Source organism: Sipha flava, unplaced genomic scaffold (assembly GCF_003268045.1).
Source record: "Sipha flava isolate LNK unplaced genomic scaffold, YSA_version1 32_pilon_pilon, whole genome shotgun sequence".
In the NCBI taxonomy this organism is placed as follows: domain Eukaryota; kingdom Metazoa; phylum Arthropoda; class Insecta; order Hemiptera; family Aphididae; genus Sipha; species Sipha flava.
In genome coordinates this window covers 2,322,479-2,346,558 of record NW_020273018.1, presented here as the reverse complement: position 1 = coordinate 2,346,558, position 24,080 = coordinate 2,322,479, and the positions used below count along the sequence as shown (strand labels likewise).

The 24,080-nt window shown below is 27.8% G+C and overlaps 2 protein-coding genes and 1 long non-coding RNA gene across 4 annotated transcripts in view; 2 read left to right on the top strand and 1 right to left on the bottom strand.

The window, feature by feature from the left end:
* LOC112686910 overlaps positions 1 to 7,743 on the top strand; it is a 21,707-nt gene extending 13,964 nt beyond the window's left edge. The window contains exon 4 of the long non-coding RNA XR_003148932.1: positions 7,352 to 7,743. This is a non-coding gene — a long non-coding RNA (uncharacterized LOC112686910). The remainder of the gene's footprint in view (positions 1 to 7,351) is intronic.
* On the bottom strand, positions 7,074 to 15,838 carry LOC112686908 (SWI/SNF complex subunit SMARCC2). 2 transcript variants are annotated; one of them, XM_025559398.1, is made up of 17 exons: positions 15,591 to 15,838; positions 15,354 to 15,473; positions 15,131 to 15,235; positions 12,497 to 12,665; positions 12,222 to 12,430; positions 11,429 to 11,527; positions 11,254 to 11,366; positions 11,052 to 11,191; positions 10,686 to 10,994; positions 10,401 to 10,585; positions 10,090 to 10,313; positions 9,814 to 10,034; positions 9,537 to 9,691; positions 9,379 to 9,474; positions 9,060 to 9,314; positions 8,575 to 8,989; positions 7,074 to 7,201 (listed from the first exon to the last, which is right to left on the bottom strand). In XM_025559398.1, the coding sequence occupies exons 1-16, from the start codon at positions 15,705 to 15,707 to the stop codon at positions 8,609 to 8,611; spliced, it is 2,898 nt and encodes a 965-aa protein (XP_025415183.1). In that variant the 5' UTR covers positions 15,708 to 15,838; the 3' UTR covers positions 7,074 to 7,201; positions 8,575 to 8,608. The 2 variants fall into 2 exon arrangements, with proteins under 2 accessions (XP_025415183.1, XP_025415182.1); XM_025559397.1 differs by having other exon boundaries at positions 15,122 to 15,235; positions 15,591 to 15,837.
* A 353-nt stretch (positions 15,839 to 16,191) lies between these two features.
* Positions 16,192 to 18,904, top strand: LOC112686909. Its single transcript, XM_025559399.1, has 4 exons — positions 16,192 to 17,189; positions 17,594 to 17,704; positions 17,765 to 17,938; positions 18,577 to 18,904. The coding sequence occupies exons 1-4, from the start codon at positions 16,624 to 16,626 to the stop codon at positions 18,746 to 18,748; spliced, it is 1,023 nt and encodes a 340-aa protein (XP_025415184.1). The 5' UTR covers positions 16,192 to 16,623; the 3' UTR covers positions 18,749 to 18,904.
* The last annotated feature ends 5,176 nt before the right edge of the window (positions 18,905 to 24,080 follow it).

The window sequence follows — 24,080 nt, the reverse complement described above, 5'->3', positions numbered from 1 at the left end:
GATCGAACGTAGTAAATTTATATATATGTGTGTGTGTGTGTGTGTGTGTGTGTGTGTGTGTGTGTGGTCAAGTCGAAAACTACTTCATAACACTGTTTCAGTGGTATTACCCCCTACCATTCATTGTAGTTATATTAGTTACCTACAATATCCATCGGCGAGAAGCGTAATATGTAATATATATGTAGGTTATTCGCACGACCAAGGCGGTTCTACTGCGTAACTTAAAAGATATACTGTTAATTTCCAAAATTAAATCCTATTGGGAATTTATAAATCAAACATTATTTATTATGCATAGGCCTGCAATTTAATGTCATAAAACAGACTTCAATAGTTTCGAACAATAATACACATTATTGAATGTACGCTGCATTGCGTTCGGTTCTCAGGGTGCAAGATTGTCATCGTTAGCTTTAAATATTAAGACATGAGATCATTCAAAAGCAATTTCTTTTGTAATACAAATTACATTTATGATAATAATTACTAGATAATCAAAACATAAATAACTCACAAAAATATTTCGGTTTGTTATCGAAATGAAGAGTTGAAGAATTGAATACATTCGGTAAATGTTGACGGTAAGACTTGACAGGAAATTCGACGAATAGAATTTTTTTCTATTTTTATATTAATACATTTTGAATAACGTAGTTCTTGTTTCTGCTATAAACCGTCTGTCTTGGTAGTTTTATTTTTTGTAAACAATCTACGGGTGCACGTTTTTTTCAACAAACGTTTACAATATAAAACAAGATAATCTTTAAAGTTAACATGATATTACATAGGAATTTCTTTAAACTTTTAAATTGTTTGTGTTTTGTGGTAATAATAGAAAGCTGTTGTTTATTTAAATGTTGTTTCAACCCCACTACTATGAAAATATGATTTTTACTTTACAACTTGTAATATAATTATATTCTGCGGAGTGCGGATAACTGGCAATCCGTATCTCAAGGTATTCTCTTATATTGCAATTTTACATGAAAAAGGTTCGGTTAACGATTACACTGCAGGTTGAATAGTTATATCACAATCTTATTTCCGCTCTAAGGCACGCGAACGTTTAAACACAATTTCATGAACAAATTAACAATTATCTTTTATATCACCTAATTACTGTCGTTTAATGAGTATATTGTACGCGGTGCATATGTGTATGTGCGCATGTGTGAATTTTCTTGTTTTGTATTCAGTAAATAATTATTAGATTAAAATATGTCTTATTATTTAATTTCTTGGCTTCTGTCATCCATCATTCTCAACAATTGTATCTTTATTAACTTTGCTGGGAAACTCGTATAGTTTTTCATACTATTATTATATTTGTACCAGTGCTCGACTTGAGGGGGGACGGAGTATCCCAACTAATTTTCAGAAATTTTAGCGTCCCTCTACTATTATTACGCTATAATCCTAACGCTCAGCCAGTTAGGGGACGCTTTTTTTTTTAAAGTAAATAGAGTCCCCCTTTAATTTTGCCAAGTCGAGCACTGATTTGTACGTTCATACTTTTTGTTGTTAAACACTTGTATTTATAATCAATGGTACAACACATAAATATAATACACATTGTTTTATTTTCAAACCGGAAAATTTATTAATTCGGTCTAAAGTTGTTCTCATTACTGGTCGCGGTTGGGTTCTTGTCGCTTTATCTGTACATTCACCGCTGCAGTGTGCACACGACCAACGTATAATATACAGTATCATCAACGAATTTGTCGAATCGCTTTCAATCCACTATTATTAATCCATTATTAATCAGACGTCACCCGGCCATACGAATTCTTGATACTCGGAAATCAAATATAATTTTTTCCTACCGAACACAACTAATGGCGAATAATTTGCAAGACTAATAAAACGATCGGAACTACGGGTATACCAATATAAATAGGAACATTATTTTTCCGTTCGATTACGAGATGTGATAAGATATCGCGTGCGTACACGAAAACACGAACGCCTGTCCACTGGTATCGAAAATACGTTGGATCACTGCCGTGCCACACGGGAGTCCTGTTCTCACGGGACCACTTAAAAACCATGGCCGCCGCGACTCGCGCTTACACGGTAACATTAATTATTTTTTCATTGCGTCGCATTCGGATTTCGTGAAAAACACGACGATTATTATTTATTAACTGATCTATGTACGTGTCTACGTCTAAATCATCGTATCCATATTAATCGGATGTGGTGTGTATTTTTAGATCGCGTTAAACGAATACCCCGTACACCCTGCACTCGCCCACACGGATAATGACCAAAAACCGACGGTCGGCAGATGTGTTGGATAGCGGGCGCGCGCGCGACCAGGACACGAGTCTCCTCGGCGATCAGATGTTATTTTTCACCTGGCCAACACGCGCGCACGTTTCCGCCGTCCGCTTAGAATTGTCCGCGCGCGCGCGTACGAACACAATAATACATTTCAATGCTTTCCGCGCGTGTGTTTTCATTGTAAACGATGTATACATATTATGTGCTCGCGCGTATTTATACGGCTGTTGCACATTGTACGTCTGCTGTGGGACACCCGAAAACCATCTTTAATTTTTATTATTAACGGAAAAAACATTTTCACTGATGCCATTGTTTCGTGTACCGTATTGTTGGGTACGAAAGTTCCGTTGACGGTGCTCACTGCTGTTATTATATTCTATACATTTTGCGGAACTGTTGTATACACAGATCCGCTGCCGCCGATCACAACGCGCACGCGTTGTTATGACGACGATTATTGTACGCGCGTTGCGGACGGACAGAGTAGCGGATGAATAAATCCTATTCGTGCCCGGAACGTGGTGTCGTCGTCGGTGAAAACGAGCGCGGGCGAGGGGAAAACTCGACTTATAGCCGTCAATTAGACACGGCGGAGAAGTAGGTAAAATAAGGAAAATAAATAAAAAATTAATAATAAATAAACCGACGGACGGACATGGGAAAGCGTGCGTGCACCAGCCGGTAGTACGTATGTGCGCGCACTACGGGACCTGTTTATTGACGACGACGATAGGAGCGGTTTTTACCGTTCGGAACAAGATTCTTCGGATGATTGGCAAAGTTCAATACACACAGCATCGTCGCGTTTATTGCTCGCATGAGTAACGCGTTACGCGCGCCGCCGGAGTCCGCGTTATGTGAAACGGAGACCACCTCCGGGCAGTAGCGGTGCGTGAACGTGGCATGTGTTGAACTACCATCTGCGGCGGCGGCGATAAACACTCGCGTGTGTTGCACACGCAGTTGGTACTGAACTACTACTACTTGCACTCGCGCGCGTCTTCTTATTAGTGAGTGCGCGCCGCCGCGAGAGGATGACACACACCGTCGGGTTGTTGCCGCGGGCTCGGTCCAGCCAACACCTGTGTAACACGATATTTAATAATGTAGAACTTTACTCCTCCTTCCCTCTCCGTTTTATTGAGCCACAACGGTGTACGGACTTAACCATAGTGCGGTGTGTACATTGGATGGTGAACTAATCACATCGGACTCGTGTCTTTTGATGTTTATATTATAATTTTCTATTTTTTACCGTCGGTCAAAAAACAAACTACATCCTTCGCCGGTTTTTTTCCGTTGAATCTAGAGCGTTCCGTCGGCAGGTAAAACTAAAACAACTAAAACAAACTAATCGATTCGGACCCCAGAGTGGATGGGTTATGCAATGAAAGTCATCGAAGAGCATTGTTCCGTTTCCATTCTACTGCAATAATCGTTGAAATAAATCGAAAACACGTTAAAGTACGGTTTCGTAGTAAAACAAATTGGACAATATCACATCGTATATTTTTAATATTTCTCATGCAGACTTTTCGATATTAACGCGTAGGTTTTTTTTGTCGATAACAATTACTTCCATTCCATTGATTTCTAAACTCGGCCAAGTCGCTCGTCCGAGATACCGGTATCGTGATATACTCGAAACTGGTTTGCTTGTATTAATTATTTGCCGTTTCGGTACTTATGTACTCAGTGTTTACTACACAGAACGAAAACCCTTTTTACTCAATTCTTTTCATAATATACTGTTTGATAAAAATTTACCATAGTTAGGCTATATGTGTAGGTTCTCGAAATAAATTAAATATATAATATAAATATAAATTCATATGCACCGATTAACAATATCTTCCTTTGTTTTTCCCATTGTGTTTTATACTATTTTATAAGCAGTTGGTTATTAATAAATTAATTACACAACATAAAACGTTGATATAATTGAATGTCACATCCGAACGTAATGCGTCTCATTATTTTTTAGATTTATTATTCTGAATTAGTAAAATTTTCTTTAATTAGCGTTTAGGACACAAGTCCTAAAAATTAATTTCAGGCGTTCAAATAATTAGAAATAACAAATACTAAACATCTTATTTCATACGTGTTTTTTTTTCAACAAATTACTTAATCATAATAACCCGTAATATAATACGTTCAAAAACTACGGCACCCTTATACTGCGATGAAAAGTTAGCATTGTCCATAGAGATATTTAAGTGCTCACTGCACATGCTACATAGTATAAATTATAATACGGAATGAAAGCACATCGATTTATTATTCACTGAAGTAGTATTTTTAAATTTAACATTTGGTCGTGCGGTCAAAAGCAAGACAGATGTTTCGTCAATCACCCGGTGTACATGCTTCGCGTTTAATAAAGAGATATAATACATCGTTATACTATAGTTGTATTATATATTTGAAATTGAAAATTATACCATTCCACTGCTGTTGTTATTAATTATCTTCGGTACACGAAAGTTGTATACGGGTAAATAAACTAGTTATGGAATGAACAATTTATTTATTTTTATTTTCTTCTGATCAAATTATTTTGCATTAAACCAAATATTTTAGGCCATTGATGTAAATATTTTGGACTATTTGATGTTTTGACCAAATGTAATTTAAAGGTAACTAGACTTAAATGGCAAAAATAACATTTACGACGTATAAACAATGCTGCGGTTAGAAAAAAATAATTCCTAACAAAGCACAATTGATTTCTAATAATATCTCCCTAATTATCTCTTTTTATGGTAGTTATTCCAATACAGACGTGGAAAAAACTACCTTTTAACACGTTATCAAATCCCGTTTTAAGTACATGCTACATGTCATTAATTGTCACTATTTATTCGCTATTCATGCGAAGCTCACAATTTAATATTCCAGTTATATTTATTGTATACCTAATATCTAATTTTACTCGTGAATATATTGTGTTCCAATTATGTATACTTGACGAAAACAGGTTTACGATCGTCTCCATCTATCCTTGAATGACTACGATGCATTACGTACGGCGAAGGAACGATATTTTTCTTTTTACATTAAATACTCAATTTTTTTTTTTTTACAGACACGTGGTTTTCGAAAATATTAAAGCGTTTACCAGTTGGTCGATGACTTGTGTAACTATTGTATAATGGTATTTCAACTAATATTGCACATGTCCCGGCCAATTGGCAAAATTGCTAAAATTCTTACAAGATCTTCACTTCTGGCACACGGAACTTGAATGAAAAGAAATTATCAAGGTTAACACTCTTGATTTTTGAAAACCAAAAAAATGTTGCAAATTAGGTTGTGTTGTTTGCAATGTGTGTTATATTACAGTATGCATATTTATGTTGTACACAATCTCATATTGCACTTGACCCAGCCTGCAATGCACATTTTATATCGACATATTAACTAATACGCAGACTTTAAAAAAATATAATTTTTACATTGATGTGACATTAATTTTAAGTTTATTTTATACTTGTACTTATATATTATATATACATGTCAAATTATTGTGATTCACCCTATTATCAATTAGAGAATGATGAATAAACACTGTATAAGGTCAATGTGCCATAGTTCTATGATGTTAATGTTATATATATAATGCAGAATTGCAATACGTGTTATTCCAATTTCTTTTCATAAAATGTCCAAATAATATTTGGTCTACTCTTCAATATAATATACTATATTTCATTATTTTACCATCATCTATATTAATTAATACTAATATTAACTTATACAATAACACATGCATAACATATTACCTGAGTATTTCATATTATAGTTAAAAATAATAATTGTATAATTAATAATTATATGCATATTAAATTTGTGTACGATAACTATAGAAATTAAGGTGAGAAATATATTAATATATGAACACAAATTACGGAATAGGATGACTATGTCTATCACCAATTTATTAAACAATATTATAACTACGCTAAATGACAAAATATATAGATAGAGCACTTATTAGAAATAATCATGGATTTATAATTTTACAATGGCTTTCAAATGTAATTTCCCTTAGATTTATCAATAAATTATGTATTTATCTTGGTAATAATTAATCAACCATTTTGCTATATCCAAAATACAATATAAATAATATATACTTTATAAATGTATTATAATAATAATAATAATAATTAAAATCACTCTATTTTTCAATTCAATATATTTTCTTGAGTGTTCAGTAGTATAAATACATCTTATTGTATTGTGCCTCATGCACATAAATATATTTATTGTAGTGATATAATAAATTAATAAAGAAATGTGTTAAGGTATTATTTGTACATTAACAATTTAAATAAATTGTATTAGTTTTAATACTAGAAATAATTGTGTAATTTGAAAACACATTTAAACTAGAATTTTGTATATCTTTCAAAAACAAATAATCAAAAGAGTATAATTTGTACATATCATATTTTTAATAAGTATAAAAAAGACTTATATTTTAATTGTATTAAATCAAACAATTGTACATATAATATAAAATAGTTTTGGGATCCATGAAAATGTTTTAAGATATCAATAATTTGTATTATATAAGTAAGAAAAGAGAAACAAATATTGTAACATAAAAATATGAAAATAAATAAACATTATTTTTCTTATTAAATTACATATCAAACAAATGTAATACAATTTATTGTTCACCTTAATAATATAAACCGTTTAATATATATATATACGAGTTATATATATTTTTATCTATTGAATAAAATAAGTTTTATAATATATAATTATTAAATTGACAATTACAATAAGATTCTATAAATAGTTAAATATTTACATGTGAATACGAAAGTACTTACAAAACATCAACTGAATATAATTAATATGCTACTAATCCAGAATTCAAATAAGCCACATTCACCTGTAAATAAAAGTAATATAGAATCAAATTTTAAATACTCTATTGTAAATATTCTATATTGACTGAATATTTAATAATACATTTTAAAATTATAAGTAATAAAATAAATAGTATTTTTAAAAATAAAACAATAATAAATTTTATTTGCAGAAATGGTGCAAGTTCAATTATAAAGATCAGAGGTATTCAAATTTTTCACTCAAGGGCCACATAAAATATGAAAAGCTCTTAACAGGCCAAAATATGTGAACACATGTAATTTCTAATTTTTTAGATATATAAAAATATAATTATGTAAAAAACTTTGGATCCTACACATTTTTAGATTATTAGCTGATTGTTAGGGGGGGGGGGGGGAAGATAAAACTTGTTCACAGACTGTAGTTTGGAAACCTCTGATAAGATCATTAGAACTTAAGTTACCTAAAATAATCGATTTATGTTTCAACAATAAATAGAAGCCGGTTAAATCAAAATATAAATTATATTTGATTCTGTTTAAAACTGAAATCATTAGATTTAAATGATTTTAGGCATATTGTAATAATACAATTATATAAATGTATTAAAACTTACAAAAAGATAGTTGTTAATATTCATTATTGAGGAGGATTGAATTTTTGCAATTCGTACTAAAAACTATAATAAAAAAATAAATAAAAAGAGCACAAGTTATTTTGAGTATTTAATATTTTTAAGTTTGTATTGATATCAAAATTTATATTACAGTTATTTTCAAAATATATCTGTGAAAATTTTAATTAGGGGCAGTATTTTTTAATTATAATACAGAAATGTAATATCACACTAAAATTTTAATTGATATAATTTTTAAAAGTTAAGTATTTTACATACTTGTAATATTTAACAGTTCATAAATTAGATATTAAAACTTAGTTTTAAGATTAACAATTTTTCAGTTTACAGAAATAATTAAATTCTCAACATTTTTTTCTTTTCCTTGGCCTTTCTCCCAACAATTTGGGGTTGGCCACCCTTGTCCTTAACTTCCACTTTTATCGATTTTCTATATTCCCTAGGCACAAACCAATGGTTCTCATATCATTCTCGATAAAATAAAACTAAATAAAATACTAATTTCAAAATAATAAAATACTAAATTTACAAATTAAGCATTATATATATATATATATATATATATATATATTAAATTTAATTGCTTTTAAAATTACATTTATATACAATCTATTTTTATTTTTTTTGGTCCATAATTAGTCATTTAATAAAATAGTTTACACTTTTCTTTCAAAAATGAGAAAAATGAATACAATGCATAGCTTACCAAAAACTAAAACATGTTAGTTATTGATATATTTTAAAAATAATGAAACTATAATCTTAATTTGACTTACATTATAAGGCTTTGTAATTCTGGAAATGCATATTTTATGTAGCCATAGGTGGTGCTGGGGATGCAGGCGCTACATGTTCAGGATTAGGAACTGGAGGAGGTACACCAGCAGCTTGTAGTCTGAAATGCGCTTGTTGACGAGCTTTAAATTCAGCAGCCTTTAATTGTTCTAGGTGAAATTGTTGTCTCTCTTGAATCAACTGCTGTCTCTGATATTCTAAACCTTCACGCTCCCTTTCCATGGTTGTTTCTAATTCTTCAAAATGTCTAAGTTTTATTTCTAGTTTTTTCATTTGAGTCTCAACTAATAAGGCGACCAGAGATTTAATTTTTCGTTCTTCAACAGCAGCTAAATGTTTTGCTTTAACAGCAGCTGCAGCTAAAGCTGCTGCAGCAGCAGCTTGTACTTCAGAATCCTAATGATTCACAAAAAAAAAAAAAAATTTATTAGTTAATTATTTAAATTAAATCGTCAACAATAATTACCTTAACTATTCGTTCAGGTTCTTCTTCTGAAGTAAGATTAACAGTAGTTGATTGAGTACTGGCCGTAATTTCATCACAAGGTTTTTTGTCAACATCCATTGGTTGTTCTTTATCTTTTTCTGATATTCCTTCTTTATCAGTTCGAACAAGTTTGTCATTATCTGCATTTAATGTTGAATCTTTGACATCTTCAGGTTCCTTTTTTTCCTTTTCATTTTCTTCTTCTTTTTCAGGATAAGTACCAGCAATACCGCTCTAAAAAAAATTATATAATTTCTTAATGAAAAGCTTGAATTATAAAATTATAATTCAATATTACTTGTAAAAGTCCAACAGCTGGATCATATTTTCCATCAGTAGTTGCTGCTTCAATGTTTTTAACATGTGCATCCATTAAAGCGGAAGGCACTTCATCCTAGAGTTATTTAATTTTAATACCAATATTTTCATTTAAGTAATAAAATAACAAAATATTACTCTAATTGCAGCAAATTCCTCCATGGCAGCTTTAGCTGCTGCAGCAGCAACTCTAGGATCCACTACAGATGCTAAGAAAGCAACAGTAGACATAATAGGATTTCCAGATTTACTAAATGGAATTGGCTGGTAAGACAAAGGACCTAAAGCACCACCTAATAAATAAGCATTCATTTTAACAATTGTTTATAATTTATATCATTATTTTGAATGTCATTTTTAACATTATAATAGCCTTTAGTAAAATTGTATTATTATACACTAGTAATATTTTTACCAGTTTCAAAATCTTCAAGATAAGGATCTTCTATTGGTAAACGAAGGAAATGCAAAATACATTCATCTTGAGTTCTGGTGCCAACATGCTCACAAACTTTGTTCCAATCATCTTTATACATTTCTAATCCTTCAAGTAACAACAAAGTTTCCTGTTCCGTCCAATCTCTTGTCATTCCAGCAGCCGTTTTATTTCGTAACAAACCAGGTTTTTTAGCATACCTAAAATAATGGTTGTTAAAAACACATTAAATCATTTCAAGAAATTTTAACTTACTGATCTAATTTAAGTCCAAAACTAGATAGTGGTTCTGGGTGATGAGCAGCATCTTTATCAGTTGTCAAGGGTTTTTTCTCTAAATCCAAGAGTGTTTTAGCGGCTGAAGGCTGTTGAGTTCTAGGTGGATTAACTGGTTGCAAGCCAGAAGGTGTATCAGATAATATATGAAAATGAGATGTAGGTGGAGGACCCATTGCAGTTGGTCTACTATCTGAATCAACCTAAAATGATTAATTTTATCATTTAATATATATTTATATAAATAATTTTGATAATTAAATATATAATAAATTAAATAAAGAACATACTTGATAGTTAATAAGACCCCATTGTTCAAGAAAAGCATGTACTCTCATAATTGCACAAACATCACCAGCTAAATTACGCCTAGCAGCTGTACTAGTCATATATTCAGTTGGATTAAGTCTATAAGTGTCTATCATAAAATTTCGATATGCTAAGTATATTTCAGGAGTTTTAGATTTATTTTTATCTAAAAAATAAATAAAATTTAAATTTAAATACTATTTGTTAAATTAAAATATTTTGATTATATATATATATATATTATTCATTGTTATTTTATAACATACTATTGAAAAACTCAGGTAAGGCTCGTTTCTCTACTGTATGAATAGAATTATAATCAAACCAAGCAGCATAACTTGGAATAACAATATGGTGCATTTGTTCAGTAGCATTATCTTCTGGTACTTCTTCTTTTATTATAGATAAAGCACCTCCAGTACTAGATACTCCAGATGCAGGACAACTTGTACCATCTTGTGCATTATTATCATAATTTTTATTATCTTCACTTTTATCTAAATCTTCATCTAAATCCATAAGTGTACCACTTCTTATTGGTTGAGAATCACTATCTTTTTTTGATGAAGATGATCCTAAATTATAAAACTATGTTAAAAAGTAATTAACAACCAAAAATACAAATAATTTACCTGTTTTTACTTGAGATAAATTTAAATTGATTTCAGAAATATTTGGTTCAGCTACTGGGTCTTCAAGATCTCTAGTAAGATCATCACTATCATCATCAATTTTATTTTTTTTTACATTCATCACAGAACCTCCACGTCCACTTAAGAAATAACAATTAACTTAAATAAGAAAAACAAATCAAACATAAAACAATTATATTACCTTTTACGTTTATTAGGCTTTAGAGGTGGTGATGGAGTTCGTTTACGTTTTGGTTTTTTCTTTCCTACTGAAGGATCATTACTACTCATTAAGTCTTCAACAGATAATCGCAACTACAATAATAATGTTATAGTTATCAATATATTAAAATATGTTAAACATATAATTATTATACTTTATGGATTTTCTTTTTGCCAGTTTCATCAACTTCATAATCTTCTTCATTCATCCATTCATTGTATGTATCTAAATCTAGGACCCAAGAGGCAGTAACCTAAACAATAAAAATATTTAACAAAATTAAATGAATAAAATTGTTTTTTGTTTAACTATTTGATATTATTTTACTGAGAACTTTTAATACTTAAGCCTAAAGACAGTTATAACTATGCTTGACTTTAAATTCATAAAAATGAACCAAGGACCTTTTAACCACTATAAAGTAACTTTCAAAAATTTAAAAAAAATCATACTGTATTAAAATGTAGGAATATTAATTTAACATTATATAATTTTATAATGAATTTAAATAAAAAATATATTATCAATGAATGATCTTGGACAGTACTTCAAAAATAATTCTGGAGAAATGAGCTATAGATAAAATTTTCCTAGTAATAAAAATTATTATTGAACAAAATTAGATTTCTGTTACTAATGTGTTCTGAACTTTATTATACTTTTTAATATTTTTCACAACATTTTTTACCATGTTGTATAAAACTAATAATAACAGTGGTATTACATAACATTAAGTTATATTGGTAAATTAGACTAAATAATGAAAACTATAAATATATGGTTCAAGACAAATAAATGTCATATAAATCAATTTTAGCTTATTCGCAAAAAATTTTCTCAGAAATTGTCATTGCAAAATATATAAGTAAAACAATTTTAAAAGAACATAGCAGATATACAATCCATATGGCCTCTAATGATTTGCATACAAAATATTTAAAAATTACCCTCCATGGAGTAGGATGTTGATTGCCATATAATATTTCAGGAGGTTCAACTGGTAATTCAGTATTAACCCATGAATCATGAGAATCAGGGAAATAATACCAATGCATTTGTATCCAGCGCTCTTTATTTTTGTATACGGGTCGGGCATATTCTTCATCTAATGGGTCGACGACTGGAAATAATATATGAGTAGCTTCTTGTTCATTTTCTATATTAAAAAACATACAATTTAAATGTTAAATTCACTTTACATTACATATTTATACCTGAATACCTGTAAGTGTTCCTTGATGCCTTTTAATAATATCCTTTATGCGGTTTTGTACAGTCTTATCAACATCAGGATGAATAAGAATTACTGGCATGGATAAACATTTGGCATGAATTAAAGCTTTTTCAACATTCATAAACATTTCAATGCTTCTGTCCATTCTAGAAGGACTCTGTGAATAAACCAGAATGATCATGTGTGAAGTATTTTTCTTTAATAAATTTAAATAAAATTATTAAACATACCAAAATATACAGTAATTTTAATTAAAAATACTAAAAAATAATTCACATTTATACAAATTAAAAAATAGTATAACTGCAACTGATTTAATTTAAGTGTTAATATTTATTTCAAGAATAAGTAACTTAAAATAAATATATTTTATAAAAAAAAAGGTGAATTCTTAAATAAGTAATCTTCTTAAAACAAAAAAAGTATTAATTTATACTCATTTGATATATAATTTTGATATTGTAATATAAATATATAGTACTTTAAAGTTTTTTGTAATAACTTCAGTTTACAATATCAAATAAAATATGTATAAAAAAAATTAAATGGCAAATATTACCAAGCATATGAACATTATTTTTGAAGAACATTTGTTATTCAATATTTTAATACTATATATAACACCTTGAATGTTCTATACATTATTATTCAAACATTTTACCTAATATTCTTATAACTGCATTAGTATAGAAAAAATATATTAGTTCAAATTAACAAGCACACAAATGTTGTTAAACTATTTCTATTTACACCAAAATATTGATAATTTTGAAACACATAAGCAGTTTTTTTTAGCCCCAATTATACATATAATAGACTTAGAAATTATGAAATACAATTAAATGTATAATTTGCTTGCAAATGGTGCACAGTATAAAAGCCTATTATAATTGATCAAATTATTAATAATTATATATTAAGATACTATGGTGAATATAAATATTAAGCACCAATAAGTTATAAATAATTACAAAATTAAATAACTTAATAACAATATATATATAGCAAATGGTTATTTTTTGTTTTTAAATTTATATTTGAGTACAGGGCTTGATATTGTTACCAGAATGTTTGGAAATGCCATCTAGTATATTCAATTCAGCTAAGAACAAAATAATTTTTATTTTCTTTGATACAAAATAAAATCAAGTTGTAAAAAACAGAAATTTAGTAACTATAGAACACATATTATGTTTCTATGATATTGATGTGTTAATAATTTAATTTAATTAATTTGAAATTAAGAATTAGTATCTTTATATAATAGAGCTGATATACCATCATATTTTACTATATAAATTAGTAATTAATGAAAACAAATTAAGTACTAAGTAATGTTATTTTAAAAACATCCTGGCAATAATGAACAACTGAAAAAACAATTTGGGCCGAATTGGGCCTCAATTAATGAATTCTTATACATTTTTTAAACCACTTATATATATTCATAAGTGATTAAATATTGTTTTTAAATAATAACCATTAATCATAGTTTAATCAAAATGGATTTAATTTAATTTATAATACATATTTTAATAGTCCAAATTTAAATTTTAAAATACAGAAATGTCCTAAATTAGGAAGTGTTATTCACCATTTACATGCCTTGATAGCAGAATCATGCGTAAAAAGTTGTTTGCTTTCCAGGCATTTAGCTTAAATTATTTACAATGTGAATATATATGTACATACAAATTTATCTTACTTATTTTAAAATAACTTTAAAATGTTAGTCTATATTCTTAACATGTCTTGCGTTATCAAATATATTAGAGAAAAAATTAATTTATGCAATTGATTTAACCAAGTATTTTTACCAATTAATATTATTTCTTTAAAAAAGTAAAATTAAAAAAAAATTAATTTAAAATTCACAAGACAAGAAAAAATTGTGTTTATTTATTACATAAAGAATATATTATACTAATTCAAAGTGTATGTGCTCATATTGGAGTTTAATTTAAATAAATATAAATGTATTGTAAAATATTAATATTGTAACATAATCGTAGTAGCTCTAAAAGTAATTTCTAAAATCATTAAAATTATTTTGACTTTAAATATTTAAACTAGTTAGACTAAAAGAAATTTGACAATAATTTGGAACCGTTATACCAAAATGTAGAATTATTAATAAATTATTATTGAAAATAACGAAATACAAGAGAAAATTATACTTTAAATAAATAATATTAATAAAGACCTGATGTATATACTCATAAATTTTGAGTAATTATGATGAACTACTCAATTTGTTATTTTACACTAGACACTGAATAAATACTTGAATCAATTATGTTACTTGTATAATCCATTGATGTAATTTATTGCAAAGGATTAGGATTAGGATGATAACCTAAAGGAAAGAGGATAGATAGGTGCATAAAGTGCGTGCTTGGCATGTTATTAACTTTGTGGTTGCCACAGAACAAGCACACAACACGGGCAACATGAACAAATTTTGTACATATTAGAATACCAATAATAATAAATTGGAGACGAGCTATAGCAACACAAATTGACAGCGTGGGATTATAACAACAGGTCAGGCGTGCACGTCCGATTAGTGGTTAGTGGTGAGGTGAAATGAAGGCTCGTCTCGCCAAATCATACCTTACTGACCTGGAAATCGAATCTTCGCCACCCCTGTTCCACCTTAAACTTGTAGACAGTAGCCAGCAAATGGCACAGAGCACCACCTGGTTTGAAATCCATAAAACAACGCATCTAAAGAAAATTATAAACAATGGTTAGTTGGAAACTATTAAACCTGTATGGAAAATAACTTTAACACTATTTAATGGTAATCAAAAAATATGGGTATCATTAATGATGAATAACTTACAGGCAGGCGAGTGAGTGGTGGCTTACTGACATTTTTGCCTAGGTTATCTTCCTGAAATTGAATCAATTGCAACACCAGAGCAGCAAGTGTTTTGTTGGTTGGTGGATCGGCTTGAAGATACTAAATGAAAATACCATATATTAGTATAAACTGAATCCTAACTAGTTAGGATAGGATTAATCGGATTCGAAATAATCATTCATGAATATTACATCAATGAAAAGATTATGGTCTTACCTTTTTGTGATTTTTCATAAGCCACGTCTTTACGCCCTCTAACATGTTAAGCGTTTCCGGCGATTCGAAAAACTTCACGTTAGGACTACCGTCCTTCTTTGGACCCAAGGCCAGCATTGTAACGTTGAGTGACGGACAATCGGGTGAAAATCAATCGAAAACTAACGAGCTTTCGGGAAAAGTTCAGGCGATTTTCGTAGTACCCGGTAAGCGCCGCGAGAAACAACAACAAAACGTCGATAATAATAATAAATATGGCCGAATTGTTTGGATTTTGAGTACAGTGCTGACGATAACGCGGATGTAAAGTTATCAGGTGTCGCAGACGCCGCCAAGAGTTCCCATGAACACAGATGAATTAATTGACAATGGTGTTTGAAATAATTTGTTATTCTACGCGATTTGTCAGTCCAAAATACGTTTTTCAATCACGGTGGTGTTTTACAACCTATTGGATTTATTTCCTAAAAAGAAAATTAAAGTGGTACTACTGTCTCTGCACGGTACAGATTTTCCCGCGAATTTTGTTTACATCGCCTTACACATTATACACACTGATACATTAAATATTATTATGTTTTATCACAATAATATCCGTAGTATTTACATATATATTTATATATATCCATGTATCTATGCATACATATTTTCTCTCGAATTGCCTTACTGCATTTTGAATTAAAACCATTTTTGTTTTTTTGGTGTTTGTAGGTAATCTTGTCGATCGTTGTTGTTCTTCCGTTCCATCGTTCTAGAAGTGTGTACTTCTGGAACACATGTCATATTTTATGTGATCAATGATGATTTTAAATAAATGTAATTTTCGTCTTTAGTTCTCTTAGTCTACAACAATCGTTTTCCGTTCCATATCAGTAAATAAATAGTTGCCGATTACACCAATCTCGTTAACTGTTATACACGGCGCGATTGTACATGTCTTTTTTTTTATATGATCACGCGCGAATCAAATAAATCGTTTTTTCGTTTTTGTTTTCAATAATATTATTATTATTATTGCTTCGAGGTAGACGAAATGACTGACGTAAATAGAGATGTTAAATCAACAATCACTGACATAGCCGGTAAGAACTGGGCCGACCTTTGTGATAGTTCACAGTCGTCGCAGTTGGACTCTGATTCACCATTAAAGAACAATGAAATCTGTGCAAAGGATAATGAAGAAGATGAATTGTATGATCTTGTATTCCAACCTGTCAAAAAAGAAATTGTAAAAGGAGCGCCTCATGATGACCTCAGTTTGACCTCTTTTATGAATAATGTGCACATGGTAACACCCATCAAACAAGAAAATGATCAACATCCATCAAATGTTATTATTGATGAAGACACCATCAGCAGTCCATTTATAAAAAAGGAGGAAACAGAAGACACACCGGAACTAAAATTAAAGATCAAACAAGTTAAAAATGAAATAGAAAAACTTCAAAAAGACACCAAAGATATACTTCATGCTAAGAGAAGATTAACTTCAGAGTCTGAATCTACAGTTTCTGATCTTAAAACACCTGAGCGAGTTAATAAATTTAATAAAAAATCAACAAACCATAAAAATATACATGATACCGATCAAAGTCCTAAGTATGTATATTTTTTTCAATTTGATAAAAATATTTAACAAGATACTAATGTAATTCATATTGTTATTACCTAATAACATTTGTTATATAGATTTATTGAAATATTTTGTAAAATAGATTGCATATTTGTCTATCTACTTTTTGTATTTCAAAGTATTGATTTTAGATTTGTATTTTATAGTAAAATGTTTCTAATTTAAAACTAGTATTAAATATTGATGAATTCATCTAATGTAGATTATTTTATTCTTTAATCTAAATTTTAGTTGTGCATCCCAATATTTCTTTAAACATAAAATACACCTTTATTAATTTAGAATTTATATTTAAGTCTGCTTATATAAATAATAAAAATTTTACCTTATAATACCATGTGATTTTAAAAGTTTTTTTTTTTTTATATAGAATAAAACTTGAGCGTGAGACAGATCCTTTAATTATAGCAAGAAGACAAAAACAAATTGATTTTGGTAAAAATACTATTGGGTATGAATTATACCTGGAAAATGTTCCCAAGTATGTACTTTTTATTTTTCTATACAAAATAAATATAATATTTTTATTTTTATTTTCTAGACATAAACGTACCAAACAACATCCTAAAACTCCTCCAAAGAATTTGAAATTTACTCGCAGAGCATGGGACGGGTTAGTTAAAAATTGGCGAGTTAAATTACATTGTTGGGATCCTGATAACAAATGTAATGACGATGATACTTTGACTACCGGTTCTAGTTCAAATTTATGTTCGTAAGTAAATTGATGGTTTTTTTTCTTTTATCTGTAATAATGAGTAATAATTTTTAATCTGTAATAATGGACAATAATTTATATTTTTTTTTTTATAGATTTATATATTTTTTATTTTAGAACTAAATAAATTCAGTGCAAACTAAAAATTTAAAATAAGGAACTAAAAAAAAGTTGTCTTACTAGTTGTCTGTTAAAATACTTAGGGTTAAATAGTTAGATAAATATTCATCATTACTTTATGCTATACTTTAGACTTAATTTTATAGTAAGGAAGATTTAATGTTATGTTTTTGTTAGAAGTGCTATTGAAAGTTGTCAGTGTAAATTAAATTATATTTTTCATTATGTTTCTTCTTGTTGCTTCTCCAAAAGTCATAATTACTTTTAACATAGACAATAATGAATGTGTAGTGTTAAATAATTTATATTATGTGCATTATGCATAGTGTCCTGCTCTGCTTTCACAACATTATTTAAGCTTCATAATTAATTTTGGATACATTGCACATAATGAAAAAAGTTTGTAGCATATAAAATGGATTCCAATAGTGCAATTTAAAAACTTTGTTAAAGAATTTTTTATTATGCTCTTTCATTTTTTTTTTAATTTAAATCAATTTTATTTTGAAATATAGACTTGGATCAATGACTAGCTTGGACTCAAATTCTCAGGCCTCAGACTCTCGATCATCAACACCACCACATATAAATAGTTCATCTGAACATTCTGCACAAGTAAAGCGAGAAAAACTAGAAGTTTCATCTCCTGATCCAGTTAAATTTAAGAAAAATAAAACTGAATATTAATAAAATATCCATTTATGTTTATTTTTTATCCAAGAATTTTTTGACCATCTTAAGATCTTTTTGAAAAATAACAGGCTGTATAGTAACTTTGTATTAAATTGCAAATTATTAATTTTATTAACATTACAACAGTAACAAATGATTAAATGTAAAAAGCTGTATTTATATTTTAATTAATTCTAGTTTTTGTTTGTACCTATATTTTACTAAAAAAAATTAAATTCTTAATTTACAGATGAATAATAAAATATATGTTTTTTACGCTTGAACTCTCTTCAATAATCAATTTTAATATTGAGTTGATTTATACATTATAAACTATAAATCAAAAAATTATTTAACTTAATATCTATATATAATTTTCTGTTATTTAGATTTTTATATTAAAATTGACCGTGTATTATAAAGTTTCCTACATATTTTTTACCATTTTATAACAATAATATATAACATAAGTTTAATTAAAAATTTTGTATTTTGTATTCATTTTTTCTTACGAATAGTATAAAATTATTTAGATTGAAATTAATAAAATTTTATATTATAATTTATAGATAAAATAATACATTTAAGACTAGTTACTTTTAAGTATATTAAGTAATATTGATATATTTATCAATATAATAAAGATTCTAAAATTATTAAGTTTAGTTGATTATTCATTATAATTACCAAATTGGAATAAATACTTCTGTCAATTTTAGTTTGGTCATGATGTATGTTTTTTTGTATGTTTATAACACTATAAGAGACATCCGATAGGAATTATTTGGTACTTTATGGGGGTCATTTTATTAAATTTACTACAATTTTCTTAATTATTGCAAAAAATAGCGATATTAACAACTGATCAGTTTTCAACAACATTGAAATTTTATTTTAATTTTAACTCAAAAATTAATAACTGTAAGCACTATATTCTTTTACTACCTGGTATAGTTTTTAATAAAGTAATTTATTAGTGTTTGAGTTTTACATTTTGATAAAAATCACAGTGATTCATGATATTTTAGTAGTTAAGACTATAAATCTTTAAATTTTTATACTTAAGGCTTGAAAATTGAAAACAAGATTTTTCATAAAATTTTTTGTGTAGTTATATAAAATATTTACTAGAAAGTTGCTTAAGTGTTATATGCATTAGAAAATTAAATGTTGAAGAAATATGTTATTTCAATATTCTATTATTATTATTATTATATTTGGATGTTTTCTATAAAACGTATTAATTGTAACAATCAAAAATATTTACTGAACTATTTATATTTGCATTTTGAAGACATTTAATTGTTTTAAAATATTCTTATAAAATGTGTGTTACTTATTTGTACTAGAAATTATCGAATTTCCTTAATTTAATATACTAATTAGTTATAAATTGTTAAAAAAGGGGAGAGGAGATAATGAAATCTTAATGATATTAACTTAAGTACCTCGTTGCCTTTTATTTTTTTGGCAAAAGTTAGAACATTTAAAGTTTAACCTAACTACTCTGTTAAGAAATTTTGTTCTACTATATCAACCATCTTAAGAAATATAAATTGATCTACTCAACCTCTTTCACTTAAAATAGATTTTTCAAAAAGAATGTTACATTAATTTTAAATTTATAAGACCATTACATCAATATCATTCACCTGTTCCTATACCTCATCTGATGTATTTTGTCTTTTTTTTTTTATATAATAAAAAAGAGTTGATTTCTATAATAAAATGTATTATTCTAGAAGGTATGTTTAAATATTTGAATATATTTCTTGTGATAGTTAAATAACATTTATTTTTTTAATTTGGCAACTATGCTAAGATTATTTTCTTATAAAACTAAAAAATATAAGCTTGATTTTGTACTGAAATAAATTTATCTGAACAGTACTCTAAATATACTACTTAATGCCTTAAGTATTTATTTGTATAATTAATATATAATAATATATGAATATTTTCACCTAAAAATGTAGTATAGTAATTAAAAATGTAATAAATAAAAATAAATTAATATACATGTTGTTTTTGTAAAATGCATTTAAATGTTACAATTTTTTGTACTTAATTTTTAACTCAACATTTCAATGCATTAACAAATATATTGAATTGAAGTGTCGTATTAAGCTTGTGCTTAAAATGCTGTCAAATTGTTGAAATTTGACATAACTTGGTCCTTATTACTATTAGCACACAAAGTCCTAAAGTTTCTTTAAGATGTTCTTTTAAATAAATAAATTATAATAATACCAACTTAAATAAAGTAATAATCAGGGCTCGGATTTTATGGGCTAAAAAACAATGAAATATGTACATACATAATGATAAGATGTTTTTTAATGTTTTCGTTTTCGAGTTTAAATGATCATCTTTTGTGGCTCTGAATGTTTTTATAAACAGGAAATGATCTTTCAATGTCTACCTACATAATTCACTCGCCATTGTAGAAAGTAAGGTAATTTATTGTCAGATCTTCGCGAAGACCATCCATGGTGGAGATAGATCCACTAAGAATAGAAGAAATTTGTTTTAATTTTTAAAGTCAAAGTTATGGTGTTCACCAGTTAATTATTTTTATATAATTTAACTTATAATTTTTATCATTCAAAAATATATTTGCTGTTTATTCATAGTAAATTGTAAAAATAATTTGCATTAATATGCTTAAAACCTTAAAGTATGCAAAATCGTTTATATTTAGTAAAATATGCAAAATAAATTTTTGTATTTCAATTGTAAGGATTACGAAACAAATTTTTATCAAATTAGATTTTGAATATGCAACTTCCTAAGAAATATGTTAATGAATGAAGTTCCGAGCCCTGGTAATAATCTTCCAATTATTCAAAATTTAAATAGCATTCCATACCTATTAATGATAATTATTCATGTAGAATTTATAAACATTTTATTTATATTTTAGGAGGAAAAAACAATATGTGTTGATATGTATAGTCTCTCCAGTTTTGTTACACGACTCTACAAGCTTTGTTTGAAAATTAAAATTATTAAATTTCTTAGTTTTAATCCTAATTTAGTTTGATAAATGTGCACCTAACGTTTTTCTTTGATTTTAAGATATACCTTGAATCTCATTACCTTGACTAACAGTTAATATTTAAGTACTTATTAATTTTATTATTAATCCATATGATTTTAAAAAGTTTTATTTTATTCTCTGATAGATTAAAACTTGAACACGAGTTAAATCCTTTAGTTATAGAAAGGAGACAAAAACAAATTGATTTTGGTAAAAATACTATTGGGTATGAATTATACGTAAAAAATGTTCCCAAGTATGTAATTTTTATTTTTCTTTACAAAAAAAAAATATCTTATTATTATTTTTATTTTCTGGGCATAAACGTACCAATCAACATCCTAAAACTCCTCTAAAAAATTTAAAACTCACTCGTAGAGCTTGGGATGGGTTAGTTAAAAACTGGCGAATTAAGTTACACAGTTGGGATCCTAATATAAAAAATGAATTTAATGATACATTAACTACAAGTAGTAGCGCAAATTTATGTTCGTAAGTAAATTAGTTGTTTTTTCTTTCAATCTGCAATAATGAGACATAATTTAAATAATAATTTATATTTTCACAATGCTCAATATTTATGAGTAAAATAATGTATATATAGTAGTGTTAGGAATGGACTGGCCTGGCGGGACACCGGGACAAATCCCGGTGGCCCGTTACAATAATAGATTAAATGGCCTGATAATATTTTAGAAATTAAAAATATAGTATTACGATATTTTAATCAACAGAATTGGGGAACCTAGTGAAGTTATGAAAAAAACATAATTATGTAAAAAAGGAATTACTTTTAGAGATAATTGTAATATATAGGTATTATATTAAAATGTATACACTGTATTTATAAAAAAAAATTTCTTATATATTATGTGTAATTTTATATATCTACATAAAATGTTGAAAATATTTTTTAAATAATAAAGGTTTTTATCATAATTATTATTTTTGCATACTCATGAATAGGGCTCGGAAGTTGATACATTTGCATGTTTTTTTTACACCATTGAATTTATTGCTAAGTGAGTTAGAAATTCATTCTAATACCCTACGAAAAACATAAAAAAAGTTTTTAGTGCATATTTTTGCATACTTAGTGATTTTTAGACTTTAGAGCATAATTTATGATTTTTGAAGATTCAGTATGAAAATTCGAAAAATAAAAAAATAAATCAGGGCCGGATTTAGACTTAATAAGGCCCTAAGCTATTTGAGATATGGGGCCCTTTATAAGTGCAGATATTATATGCATAGGCGAAAATAAGGGGTATTTGTGGCGGAGCTCTTCTTAAAAAAAAACATCACTTAAAACTCTCCTAGATTTTCTATACATTGTACAAGGTTTATACCATTATAGAGGCTAAATCAAACAAATAAATATTTTAGGCCTTCTGGCCTTATAAAAAATTGTATTTTTAATTTTACCTATGATAATATGTCATTGTCAAATATAATTTTTGGATATCTAGAAGAATAAACTGAAATACAGTTAAAAAGTATATAGATAATTGAAATAATAAATCATTAACTTAATATTATTTTTATTTATAACATACAAATATAAACTTAGGTAAAACGAAAAAACAATTTTTTGAAAGGAACAATTTTCAAAACTTATTATTTAATATCAGAATTAGAAAACTAAAATACTCTCTTTCTTGCCTTTTCTAGAGCAAAGTCACTGATGATATCATCAAATGATAAACTGCGTAGTTTGTCACTTTCTATGCACATGAGACTGAGGGAACATAATTTATCTTGAGTCATTGTTGTTCTAAATTCATTTTTTATTCTCTTTAGTTGAGAAAAAGATCTTTCTCCAGAGCAATTTGCTATCATCATACTAAGAAACAACCTCAATATAGCTTCTGCATTAGGGAATGCTGATTGGACACGATCATTAAATATTATCTTATATAGTGTCAGACTATCATGTTCTGCTGAACCATAGGTTTGACTATGTCTAATATATTGATGAAAATGCTTGACTTCTCCTACAAGATTTATGTCCACATCTTCAGGATATGTTTGGCATAAAGTACTAACTCTTTCATAAATCTCTTCTTCTGTTGCTTCTAATTTTGTTAAGAATGAAAACTTTTTTGAAGCATCGTTGTATACTGAAGCCCTCCTTTCCAGATTTGATTCTAATGCGTTTGTCACAGATAAAAATGTTTTGATTCTGAACTTATATCTTGGCTCAAGATTCTCTAAAGCATCACTTTCATCATCATTAATATGCCTTTTTCTACCTGTATATCTACTTTTTTTATAATCAACATCAGGCAATTTTTCCTTCACTTTTTT